This window comes from Hemicordylus capensis, chromosome 5, assembly GCF_027244095.1.
Source record: "Hemicordylus capensis ecotype Gifberg chromosome 5, rHemCap1.1.pri, whole genome shotgun sequence".
NCBI lineage: Eukaryota > Metazoa > Chordata > Lepidosauria > Squamata > Cordylidae > Hemicordylus > Hemicordylus capensis.
This window is the reverse complement of record NC_069661.1, coordinates 171,283,419-171,297,245: the sequence shown is the minus strand read 5'-3', so window position 1 is coordinate 171,297,245 and position 13,827 is coordinate 171,283,419. Positions and strand designations below refer to the sequence as shown.

Genomic DNA, 13,827 nt, shown 5'->3' with positions numbered 1-13,827 from the left:
CTTACAGGTATTGGGACCAGGCCTTAGGCTTATGCAGTTTTCTCCTGTGCACTTTCTCGCACACTATGAGGAGACATGAACATGAATAGGAGACCCACATTAATCTGAATGAAGGCCCTCCCAGTTTATACATTCACTTCTCCTCTGTGGTAAGGGGGGGGAAGGGAAATGCGGGGGAGGACCTGTGCATCCAAGGTCTTCTATTGATCTCTCCCCACTCCCAGTGGAAAATCCCTGGGCAGAAGTATAATCCTAACAGAGCTTGAGAGATTTTACTTCCTTATGTCTCTGTTGTAAGGAATCAGAATGTAGAAGCATTAGGATTTGGAGCAATAATGAATAATGTTATATGATCTGGAGGACTGTGCTGCCTACCCCTTGATAACAGAGAAAATGATTTAACTCTTTTAAAGAGGACTCTATAAGCTAACCAACAGAAATCTGTTATTAATTATAAAGTATATTTGGCATAAACTCCATGGAATGACACAAAACCCTGAAAATGATCATAAAAGTGATCATAAAATTATTTTGAAGTATTGTGAGCAGTTAGAAAGGGAAAAAACTCAATATATGTGGTACCTTCTTTTGTCTGTTTTCTGCTGCAACCAACTGAGCTGCCATTCTTTCTTGCATTTTTCTGCAGTGAGCCATAACTGCTTCTAAAATAGAGAGTGGGTTCGTACAGATGGACCTCTTGTCTTTATCGCCAGCTCCTGCCTCATAGTCTCTCTGCAGAGCCAGAAATGGGTCACTAAGATTAAATCTCCCATACCGTTCCTGGATAAAAACCTCCTTCCTCCGAGCCTAAAGTATTAAACACAGAGATGAACAAAACCAGCAGTTAGTGAATACAGTAGTTAAGTAATAAATTAACACTCAGCTGTGCACCTAGAGCATCATGGAAACACACAGTAATACTTTTAGACGATTGCAAATGAATTCAGTATTTCCCACAAAAAGTTAGCCATTTTAAATTAAGTATTTTAGAACACCAATTTTTTTATGACCATGTTCTAAATAAAACCTCAGTTCTCCAAGAACATTTCAAATAACAAAATGAATGAACTGTAGCTTTCAAATATATGCCTGAGATGAATCAAGAATTTAAAATTTGAGTTCCTTCAGTGCTGATGATAAGACGACTTGCCATTTTAGCATCATTCACTTTTTAAAACTTGCGATGAGACATGCTTTTTGGGTGGTATACAACTATGTTAAATAAATAAGTAAAATAAAAAGGGAATGACTTTTTCACTTCCTCTGCCCCCAAACCTACTGTAAACTTTTACATGCGCACACATACACATACACGTTACCAGTTATTATCAGAAAAGTAAAAGAAAACTGTCGGATCTGACTGCCCCCCTTTAATCATGTAAGGAGGAAGCTTGGATGGTACAAGTATTGTCCCACCTGGGACGATAGGTTGCCAATGCCTAATCATATAGCGGGGTGGTTAGTCTGAACCCCTATGTGATTAGGTGCTGGCCAGCAGGTTATGGGGAGAGAAGTGTTTTCCATGCTCCTTCCTCACATGAATAAAGGGAGCACCTGTCAAAGTATTATCTGAACTGGACTATATTGTCCCAAACATTCACAAAATGTTATATTTAAGAATTTAAAAAGAGAGGAGATTATAACAGATTATGCTCTATAATATGAGATTATGAAAACTGAAATATAGGACTATAAAGACTGCTGTTAACCTTCATTATGACATAAATTACAAGAATAATCTTCATTGTATTATTTTAGAAGGAAGCTTATGTGCAAAAACAAAGTTCAGCAGTCTACTGATGAACAAGAAAACTTGATGTAGCCCTTAACAAGGAAGAGGATAAGACATCATATGAAAAAAGAACTTGCAACATAACTCCTCAACTGTGTGTCTGCCTGACTTCTTTTAGGCTTTGCACCATTTGAATAATAGATGTTTGTACTAGCTACCTGAATGCTAGTTTGATGTAATTTTTGTCCTCTCCTACATGCCTCAAGTAGACTGAAACCCTTTAAAAAAATTAAAGCACCACATATACACTTATCTAATTTTCCATTCATCCTTTGCTTTATTAATAATTTAAAAACAGATACATGCTTAAAGTTCAAAGCCATTCTGCAGTTTGAGGAGGGTAGATTGCTTGGTGATCTCTCAGGTACCAGCTAGTCAGCATTATTCACAACCAGCTTCAACTGAAAATTTGTGGAACTAATTTTTTTAAGAGCTTGACTCTGGTCAGAAAAGGTGGGTTTGGTTTCACACAGTGGATGCATGCTTTCACACCAGTTCCATCATCACAGCTCTAAAAATGGTCTGTCTTCACTCAGGATACATTGTATATTTTGTCTCTGAACTTCTCACTTCAAAAATGACAAAAATGAAATGTGTGCTGAGTAGTTAGGTTCAGGCATGGAAGACCAATCTGCAAGTAAAACTCAATGATATCCTACACATTGTATCTGGAAGAAAGTTGTCCTCACAAGGGAACATCCTTGACTCCACAGGAGCCCCCTGAACCCCTCCCCCCCAAAATCTCTCCTCATGCATGGTGCCTCCTCTGGGCATTCCCCCGTCCCCTGTTAACCCTCTGTTCCTGAGAGTCCTTTGACCCTCAGGAGAAACCTTTGGGGAGAGCACAGGAGGTTGCTGTGGAGATAAAGGTGATGAAGCTTCCTGGTGGGAACTTTCTCCTTCATAATTAGAATCCAATCTATTTGGGGCAAGATATTTTGTGCTATATCTGTATTCATGCATTGTGCAAATCACAAAAATGGGCTGATTACTGATGCATAATTTATCCTGTAGATAGCCTTTGATTCCAGCTTTCCTGGTGCAAGTGAAGTAGAATTCTCTAAGCTATTTTGAAAGTTGAGGACAAAAATGCACCAGACCGGGGTGGGGAGAAAGCTATCCGCAAGGACTCATGTTCCAGACCTCTGACTAACTAATGTCATCTTCTGTTCACATTAGATTCTAAATAATCAGAAAGTGAAACTTTCTTTCCCTATCATGAAGACATTTGCTCAGCCAGTAACTAAATAATAAATATGAATCCTAATGAAGAATGAATCATGGCTCAAAAATAGAATGTGATTTTAAAAAGAAGACTAATACTCCCATAAATAGACAGCCTCACAAAATAATGGCAAGAATGATAAGTCACTTCCAAGAGAGTTTCAGAAATGAGGAATAGCATTAATTACTGATGGTGTGAAACCATCAAATCCTGAAGGGCAAGTATAAGGACAGTACAAATGATGAGGAGAAGCATCCAAGAAATATCAGCATAAGGAACTCAAGAGATATTATGGTGCATTTCATCATATAATGTTACCAATCAGAAAAGCATACCTCAATACTGAATTCTGACACAGTAATGAAAACTTACAGAGTAGTTCATCATAAAGCATTGCCCAACCTTGCCTCAGTAATAAAATCTTACAAAGCAATGAAAAGTTACAGTCAAGTTCATCATAAAACAGTACCCATCAGAACAGCTTGCCCTAGTTTTGAAATGTGAATGGGTAGTGAAAAACACTGAAATCTGACAGACTCAAGAGAAATTACGGCATGTTTCATCATATGTTTTGATATGTTTCATCATATTATTTTAATTGTAAACCACCCTGAGCCATTCTGGAAGGGTGGTATAAAAATTGAATGAATGAATGAATGAATGAATGAATGAATGAATGAATAAATAAATAAATAAATAAAAATCAGAAAAGCTTAACATAGTACTGAAATCTAACTGTGAAGAAAAATCACAGTCTAGACCATCAGAAAACAGTACCAATTGGAAAAACATACTTCAGCACCTAAATTTGACAGAGTGATAAAAATTTATGGTCTAGTCCATTCTATGACATTATCCATCAGAAAATCTTAACCCGGTATTGAAATCTGAACAGATACAGAAAATGTATGGTGCAATCCATTATCTTTTTTTTTTTAATTACCTATCCAAAAAAGCATTACCTATACCAAAAGGAAAGGAAAGGAAAAGGAAAAGGAAAAAGGAAAAGGGAAAAAAGGAAAAAAGGAAAAGAAAATTCAGCACCAAAGCTCAGCAAGGCAGGACTGAAACTCAGGACCTGCATGTTCATAAAGTAATCCTTTTGCTGTTATCCTACACGACAACAGTTCCACACTTGCACATAAAAGAATCTGATGGATGCAGCTTTGAATTAGCAAAATTTACTATGTTTATAAAGCAAATCCAAGATCCTTCCAGTCTAAATATTTCCAGACATTCCCTGATATCCAATGCAAAGAAAGATAAGCATACCGGTAATTACAAACTGTTTCTGATTTTAATAACCAATTCTCTAATAGCCAAAGCTGTTTCCCAATAGTTTTGCTAGGCTCACAGACAATCACTTGCAAACTTGTGGACTAAACAAGTCTCTTCACTAATGGTTAGTTTAGTGAACTTAAGCCCATAGAGGCTTTGTTTTCAGGACAAAGGAATCCTTCAAAGAAATGTCTAGCCACAGACAAAAAGTACGCTGCTCTGCTAGTCATACCATGATACTGAACGCCGGGAATTTTAGGACTGACAAAAGGAAGTACTTTTTCCACACAGCACATAATTAATCTATGGAATTCTCTGCCACAGGATGTGGTGATGGCCACTAGCTTAGATGACTTTAAAAGGGGCTTATGTGGAAAGTCATGGAAAACAGGTCTATCAATGGCTACTAGTCTGTTGGCTATAGGTCACCTCCAGTCTCAGAGGCAAGATGCCTCCAAATACCAGTTGCAGGGGAATAACAGCAAGAGAGAGGGTATGCTCTCACCTCTTGGCTTATCTGGTGGGCACTGTGGGAAACAGGATGCTGGATTAGATAGGCATTGGCCTGATCCAGCAGGGCTGTTCTTATGTTCTTATAGTCACAACAGAGATTCAATAATGCAATTTCTTTTTTTAAAAAAAATCCCAAAATGTTTTCTTCAAGAAAATGGTGTAATATAAGATGACAGTATTGAAATCAAAAGGCAAAATGTCTGCCTATGTTTATGCAGCTTGGAATTCAATACCATTGCAAACACGATAAAGGAGCAATTCTAAACCATGCCACACAAGATAAAAGGTAAGATTTATCTTCAGGGTAAAGGCACTGGCTACAAATAGCTATTCCCCTCAGGGGATGGAGCTGCTCTGGGAAGAGCAGAAGGTTTCAAGTTCCCTCCCTGGCTTCTGCAAGATAGGGTTGAGAGAGATTCCTGCCTGCAACCTTGGAGAAGCCGCTACCAGTCTGTGAAGATAATACTGAGCTAGATAGACCAATGGTCTGACTCGGTATATAGCAGCTTCCTATGTTCCTATGAGAGACTGAGCATGCTCTTTTCTTGCCAGCTCACCCATCATTTCATAGCACTTCAAATCTGTCTTAATAAAGGACTACATTGAAGTCCTTCCCTCTTTGTATTTCAGAGTTATTTTGTTGCAAAATAACACAAGCAACAAAATCTGATGCTTTTTTTTGTAGAACATTATTATTATTATTATTATTATTATTACATTTATATCCCGCTCTTCCTCCAAGGAGCCCAGAGCGGTGTACTACATACTTAAGTTTCTCTTTCACAACAACCCTGTGAGAGGTTAGGCTGAGAGAGAAGTGACTGGCCCAGAGTCACCCAGCTAGTTTTATGGCTGAATGGGGATTTGAACTCGGGTCTCCCCGGTCCTAGTCCAGCACTCTGACTCTAAGAATATGTGTTTGTTTTCCTCCTGTTTTGAAGAAGGCAAGAAAATCTTACAGGAATTGTGAGCAGAAAACAGAAAGCAGCTTCCTTTGATCATACTGAACATGCACTGCATTTTGAGCATGCTCAGTTTCACAGTGCAAGAAAATCCGATATAAAAGGGGAAATTATGTTACACCAGCCTTCATTGTTGTGTATGTGTCTCTATGAGGCAAGCCCAGAAGGCTTCAGGATGAGACAAACCATGTGACGAGACCATGTGATAAACTCGTGCAATAGTCTCACATTTGTTGCAGAGGTATGTACAGTATAAGTGGTTAAGTCTGTGTGATATCCACAGGGATATGAACAGTCCTAGGCACAGAGGCACCAGTAACCAGGGACAATTTTCAGATGAGCTGGACTTGTTACTTTCAGCAATCTACATTTTCTACCTGAGCTTTTCCATTGAGCTGTAAGCAATAAATAGCTGAGTTATCAGTTGATATGAAATTTTGGGACATTGCTGAGATCAGTTTGGCGCTCAATGTCTATAATGTGCTGCTTGATGGTTGCTTTTGCCTGATCGTGGCCCATGCTGAGCAAGGTCAAGGGGGATAGGCCCAGAGTAGCTATTTTTGTCTCAATTGTCCGAATCCAGCTAGATTGGTAATCATCGTGTAGGGTTAGTGGGGCAAGACTATTTGGGCAAAAGGACAGTCTCGACTAGTGTGTAGTGCTGTTCTCACATATACAATACTGGGAACTTTCCCATGAGTGGTATATCGTATTCACCAGCTGCTTGTAACTGGCTTCCCAATATCAAGACCTTGTCAAGCACCCTGCAAGCTCATAGTTCAGCTGGACCAGGACAAGACCACTTGGCTGACAAGAACTGGCATGGGCTGGGTATGCTACAAAACTAGCTTCCTGTGTCAGAATGTCCTAGGCAGGAAAGACAGAGTCCATTCCTCCTACATTCTCAACTGGGTGCTACAGTAGTTACAGGGGCGTAACAAGGCTGGAGTGGGCCCAGAGACAAAATTTTTAAAAGGGCCCCTCGCTGATACACATACACACACTTCACATGTGACTTGCCTCTGGGGGGCCCCTCGAGGCGTGGGGGCCCCCAGGCAGCCGCCTCCCCTTGCCTAATAGTAGTTACGCCCCTGATTGGAAGAATACACTCTGCCCACCTGGGTCTGTCCCTCTGAATCTGTTCTCCAAGTGGGTATAAAAAACCAGACATAATAAACACACATTTAAAAGAATTGTCTGAACTAACCCTTTTGTCTCCTTGCAGAGAGGAGGAGAAAGGAAAGAAGGATTAGTTAAAGCTTATTTGCAAGGAGAAACTTTCCCCTTTCCGTAGACTGGCTGGTTGCTGACAGCAATAGGACAACCAGGGCTTGGAGGGAAGAGCTTTGCAAACCCTATCATGACTCCAAGATCTCTCTCCTGGCCAGTCACCGACAGCTCAGACCCCATCAGTGCATATGTGAAGTTGGATAGTGTTGGGTTGTTGTTTTTTGAAGTGGGGTAGACTAGGATTAGAGAGACCCAAGTTGAATTGAAGCTCAGGCATCACCGCCTTCCTCTCCTTCTCCTGGCCCAATGTAGACTCTGCTAACTATCCCAACTAGTTAAAAGGTGTAAATAACAGGACAGCAGAACCAAATTTATTGACTGCCTGGCTCCATTAGACTTGAGGTGGTTTACATAATTAAAACAACAACAGCGGGGTGGGGTGGGGGAAACACACACAAACAAACACTCACCCCTAAAAGCCTGGCAGAATAGATAAGTTTTTAAAAGTTTCTTAAAGGACAGAAGGGAGGGGCATTAGGAATCTCAGGAGGCAAGGTGTCTCAAATAAATGTGAGGTTGGATGGGATGGGATATAGAAGGGGCAGAAAGCAGATTATAATCATGCAGGAAATGAAATGGCCATGAATGGAACCTTGCAACTACTGACCTCTCTCCAATTTGGGAGAGCTAGAAAGAGAGGCTGCTTCTCCTCAGAGGTGTATCTAGGGTGGGGCAGGCAGGGCACGTGCCCTGGGCGCCACTTGAAGGGGGGCGCCATTTCTTAAAATTAATTTTTTTTAAAAAAAGGCTGCCAAAAACAAAATGGCCACCGTGCATGCTCAAATGGCCTCTGTGAGGCCCTAGGCCAGGAATGGGGAACCTTGGCACTCCTGCAGATGTTGGCCTACAATTCCCATAATCCCTAGCTATTGGCCTCTGTGGCTGGGGATTATGGGAGTTGTTGGCCTACAATTCCCATATTCCCTAGCTATTGGCCTCTGTGGCTGGGGATTATGGGAGTTGTAGTCCAAAAACAGCTGGAGTGCCAAGGTTCCCCATCCCTGCCCTAGGCCATACCAGGCCTCACAGAGGCCATTTGAGCATTTGTGGTGGCCATTTTGTTTTAAGCGGCAATTTTTTTTAAAAAAATTATTTTTAAAAATGGCCACCGCACATGCTTAAATGGTCCCTGTGAGGCCCTAGAGGCCAGCAGGGGGGAGGGGGAACCTTTGCAGACTCCCTCAGCCTTTAGGAAGCCCCCCGAAGGGGCTACAGGTAATTTTTAAAAAATATAATATAATATGTCACTGTACACATGTTCAGATATGTGACTTGTATGTGACCTTCAGACTTGTATGTTTCCGCTGATATTATGGTAAAGTTATCTGAAAGATGGGTGTCAGATGTTTGGACAGGGGGCGCAATTTCAATGCTTGCCCTAGGCGCGATTTTCCCTAGATACGCCTCTGCTTCTCCTTCATTATGTATACTTTTATCACATGTGCCAAGGCCAGGTCTGTAATGTTTGAGTGATTTCTCCACTCTCTTACCTACCTTTGCATGTCAAGTGATTAAGAGTCAAAGAACAGCCTTGGATGTTAAAAAGCGGTTGATAAACGGAGCCCAGGAACTGTGAAAAACACACACTTGTCACTCTTCCCCTGTGTGTGCCTCCCCACTTCTGTTTACCTAACGGGGGGAGGAAGGGGGACCGGAGCGTCGCAACTAAAAATGAATAAAGGCCCTTTGGGACGCTCTGCTTCCCCTTCCTCCCCCCCACCCCCACCCCATTAGGGAAACAGAAGCGAAGCCTGGGCAGGCGGGGGGGGGGAAGTGGGTGGGCAGCCATAATGCCCAAAATAATGAATCAATATGCCCACTCCCACTGCCAGACATGCAACGGGTGAGTGGGCGGGGAAGCTGGCCATAATGCCCCCAAATGAATCAATGCCCAACACGAGCAACGGCAGGAGCAGCACTCTCAAGCTAACCTGAGGGGCCTGAGTCCTGCCGCAGCTCCTCCATCTCCATAACAGAAGAACTGGATTTTTTAGAAGTGGCTAGCCTGGTGACTGGAGAGGCTACAATTGACCTCCTCTTCCTTGCTCTTGGCGGCATTCGCGTCCAGACTCCAGAAAGCGGAGCCGAACCACCCAGTCATGTGCCTGCCTTCTTCCCTTTCTTTATCACTGGAGTGCCACCAGCCAATGGATGGGGAAGGAGGAGGAGCCGACAAGGGGAAAGGGTGGAGAGGGAGGGAGGGACGGCAAGGAAATATGGCACGCTCGCACGCATGGAGGAAAAATAAATAAATAAACTAATTCAAATTGAAGGAGCTGCGGCAGGCGCTGGGTGGGGGGAGGCACGTGGCATGTCTTTGGAGGGCCCCCCCCCCCGAGGCCAGGGCCCCTAGACAGCTGCCTCCCCTTGCCCAATCATAGTTACGCCCCTGAGTAGTTAACCAGAAGCTTCTGTCTAGATATGACCTTAAAGTGAAAATATTGCACAGTTGGCATCTGTGTAGAGAAATGGAACTAACACATTTTTACAGTACTCTGCAGGTTTCATAGCCTAACATATGGTAGAAAATTTAATAGTTCCTTGATGTTTTAAAAAAAACAAACCACCAAGACAGGCATTATTGCCTCACAGATAGGGAGTGAAAATGCAGGTCAGATTTCAACAAGTTAACAGAGTGTTTTTATGTGCAAAAGAAGTGAATATGAAGAGGGGAAACACACTTTAAAAATGCCTTGTCTTTTTATCAAGACTCAAGTGTTCCACTTTTTTTAATGCCAAGTTCCAAACTCAGTGTTTTTCTTTCAAGAGAAAGCACACAAGACAAAAAAAGAAAGAAAAAGTAAATGCAAGTTTCCTTAAATGTTACCTCTACAAATAGAAGTTTTTCTAGTAAACCCATGTTTAGTTTGTCTTTTTATAACTTTGATACCTTTGACTGGGCTCTAGAGAAATCCAGCTTTATGACTCATGTACACCTGGTGTTTCCAAAATCTAAAACTTTGCTCACTACCAGAGCATGCCGATTCATTGCCAACATACTTGACAAGGGTACTGTAAGAGTGTGAATAGTACAGTATGTCAAAAGGTCATGACATTTATAATTACACATGCATATGCTTAGCTTCTATAGGCTAAAAATCTGGGCATTTGAGAAGGATTGGGCTGAAATATAAATGCTTTTGTAACCTAAAACATATGCAAAGATCTAAACATGGCACATCTCTCTTAATAAAGTTCATGGACTTGTGTTTTCATTAACTCCCAAGGCATGGTTTGAAGGCACATGATACAGCCACCTTGCCAAAGCAAAGCAGGTCTAGGTCTGGATGCCTGGATGAGAGGCTGCCTGGGAATTCCGTGTATCACAGCCTTGAGTTCTACAATGGAATAAAGGCAGGAATGCAATTAAATAAACAACTTATTCCGAATTACATCCCCACTTGCAGAGGGCTAATCCCCTATTGTAGCCCAACTGCTCACAGCTTGCTCACAATTCCACTATTTCTGAGCTATACTTGACAGTCCCTTCAAGTACATCCAGGCAGTGATTCCTAATCCATATCTGGAACAATGCCAGCCCTCCTCTTTTGTTTCGCTGGTGCAGTGTTAGTAGCACTGAAGTGGGGCGTTTTTCCTCCCCTAACCCTACACACTACAGTCTGAAATCAGATTTGCCAGGTCTTGGCTCTTTTTAGCCCTACCCTTATTCCCAGATGTTAAATGAAAATCTGCTTGCATGAATAAAATGTTATATGAGCAGAGTACTTGCATATTAAAGTGATAATGCAGACATCCATCTGAAAAACATTATTTCAAATTAGATTAGTTTTGCCACAAGGATTTACAAGCCAAAGACTAGACTCCTGCTTCTTCCGGCTCACAGAACTTTCCTGTAAAAGCCATGCAGATCTTGCATTCTGGCTTAAGGTTCTCCAAATGTACCACAGAAACTCCTCTACAGAGGGGGGAAACACACACACACACAAACCCCACACTATACTGGCGCAAAAGATCTTTCAAAAGAGTCAAAATACAATCTTGTAATACCAAAAAATGGGAGGTGGCCACGCCGGATAATTAGAAAATAATCAAAAGCAGCAATCATGTAAACCATTTACTAAGAGCAGCCAGGACAATATTTAATATGAATACTTGATGGTCTTTATATTAGTAATAGGAATGTGCAGAACTGGTTTGAACTGAACCGGGTTTGATTCAAACCAGCCCACTTTGACCAGTTAAAACTCAAACCAAACCAGCCTAAAAAAAAAGGCAGCCAGTCTGAGTTTGAACCAAGTTTGAACCAGGCCCAGTCTGTTACAGACCAGTAATCAGGTGAGGATTCCCTTTTACAAGCAAAGGGGAATCCTGCCTTTAAAAGGCTTCTAAGGGGGTCTGGGGGGGGGGCAGTGACAGGGCACCTTACTGGTGGCACTGGCAGCAGCAGATCTTCTAAACCCCAACAATTCCCCCAGAGGTGTGGCCCATGTGGTGATAGGACAGTTCCGGCCTCTGCGCATGGCGGAGGTAATGCAACTGGCTCATGTGCATGCGTGGAGTCCAGAATTGCGCCGCCATTGTGCAGGCTGCATTGCTGGGGAGAGTGCCAGAGTTTTAGAGGAGCCGGTGGTAAGGTGCTCTTTCACCAGGCCCTCCTTAAAAGCCTTTTAAAGGCAGGATTCCCTTTTGCTTGCAAACTGGAATCCTCACCACATTCCTCTTTACAAGCATAGCCCGTTGAAATGGTTTGAACTGATTCAATCCAGTTTGATTAAATGGACCAAACCACAGGTCGGTCCAAATGAACTAGTTCACGGACTGGGCGCTTGGTTCTAATTAGAACCAAATCGTAAAAAACAATTCCACGTTACACTACTTCAGTATTAAAGCTACATAATACACTCCTTCAGATGAAAAAAGTTGAAAACTGTGGTGCCAGAAACTGAGGAAGAAATTTCAATTTTTTGAAAAATCTGGCTTGTGTGTCAGAGCCAGCTAACCATAAATTTCAGTCAGGTGATTTTCCTTGCAATTCAACTTATGGAGCAGTGAGAAGTAAATATTTTCTGGAGACATTAAAGATCTCAAAATTTGTGTTTTTACAGGAGACTAGGTCCTGAATAAATGCTTCCAAATAGACTGAAGAAAGGAAGTATTTATGAATTTTAATAACACTAATAACAATAACTACTATGAGAGTTTTAAGCATTTCTCCTCTTATTCATATCTGAAACCTCTCTGAAATTGTACAAATGAATATGTTTTTATCATACTTGTTTCCATGGCAACACACCATTGCCAGAAACACACAATTATGACTTCACTGGAGAAACAGTTGGCATCATGGTTATCAAGGAGAAATCTTCTACTCAAAAGGATTTTTTGAAATGGAAGGATTACCAAGGATAACCAGACATCTGCTTTAGATATCTTCTTATGTTTCCCTATGAGGCATCATTGAAAATTAATTATTAAATAATTGTTTTTGTGATGATGATAAGCAATGTTTTTTCCAAACATGCCATAATATTTTTTGATCCCAGTGGGAGGCAGGTAGGATTGAAGTTACTGGTGCAATGACATCTTAGGCTACAGCAGGGCTTCTCAAACCTGCATTCCTAAGCCACACTAATACACTGCACTCTCTTGGTTTTAGCTCAATGTTATTTAAATTAGTACACTAGTACGGTACAAGCAGGAAGCTATATGCAAACCATTCCATAGCACATCAGAGTTGAGTTGCACTACAGGGCACTTTGACCTGAGCAGAGGTGAACGTTTAGAAAAGTCACTGAAGATTGGTGGAATAATTCATTATCAAAAGATATGTTACGTGTAACTTTATTAATAGGATTCCACATGGTGAGTGAGAACACGGAGTTAAGAGCTTGATTTTTAAGAGAGAGAAATTACCAAACGGGTGACTATTTTATTCAGAAGTCACAAAGGACAGATTTGTTGAATTATATAAATAACCTCTCATAAACAAGATCACATCCTTGTACTCTCAGTTAACCCAGCATAATTAAAAACAACCCAGTAGAAATTCTCAGTTGCACGTGACAAGCCATAGTGGGTCCCTTTTTTCTTAGGTCACAGGAAGTGACATGGATAGGTGGGCCAGCCAATAAATGCTGTGGGCTAGGAACTTGCAAAGCACTGTAAGATATTCCCCTCGGGGATGGAGCCACTCTGGGAAGAGATGAAGGTTTAAAGTTCCCTCCCTGGCTTGTCCAAGATAGGGCTGAGAGAGATTCCTGCCTGCAACCTTGGAGAAGCCTCTGCCAGTCTGTGAAGACAATACTGAGCTAGATAGACCAATGGTCTGACTCAATATAGGGCTGTTTCCTATGTTCCTAAAGCTGCGTTGATGTAGATTGGAGTGGAGCTGTAGCTCAGTGGTAGAGAATCTGCTTTGCATGCAAAAGGTCCTCAGGCCCCCAAATCTGGCATTTCCAGGGAAAGCTGGGAAAGGTTTCTGCTGAAACCTTGGAGAAATTGCTGGCAATTAAGTGTAGGAAATACTAAGCTAGATGGACCAATGGTCTGATTCAGTATAAGGCAGCTGCCTACGCGTCTAGATTAGAATCTCTGTCTTTAAGCAATGGAAGTAACAGGGGAAATGTCTTCCCTTTAACTATGAAATAATAGAAAATATAATCTTTACATATCAGGAGTATCTTGACTATGAAGCAGACATTTATTATGGCATGGATTTTTACAGGCCTGAAGTTAATGCATTTTGAAAGAGCAGCTGCATAATTAGCGACTATAGCTGTGCCACAGTGTAAAAGTCAAACCTGGGG

The 13,827-nt window shown here is 41.6% G+C and overlaps 1 protein-coding gene across 2 annotated transcripts in view; it reads right to left on the bottom strand.

Annotated features, from left to right (window-relative positions):
• The window catches only part of CTTNBP2 (cortactin binding protein 2), a 140,873-nt gene that overhangs the window by 87,961 nt on the left and 39,085 nt on the right, over positions 1-13,827 (bottom strand). For both annotated transcript variants that reach the window (XR_008308141.1, XM_053253762.1), the window contains exon 3: positions 583-807. Coding sequence is in view for 1 of the 2 variants with exons in the window: in XM_053253762.1 (XP_053109737.1) it covers positions 583-807 (225 nt within the window). In the remaining variant the exon portion in view is untranslated. The remainder of the gene's footprint in view (positions 1-582; positions 808-13,827) is intronic.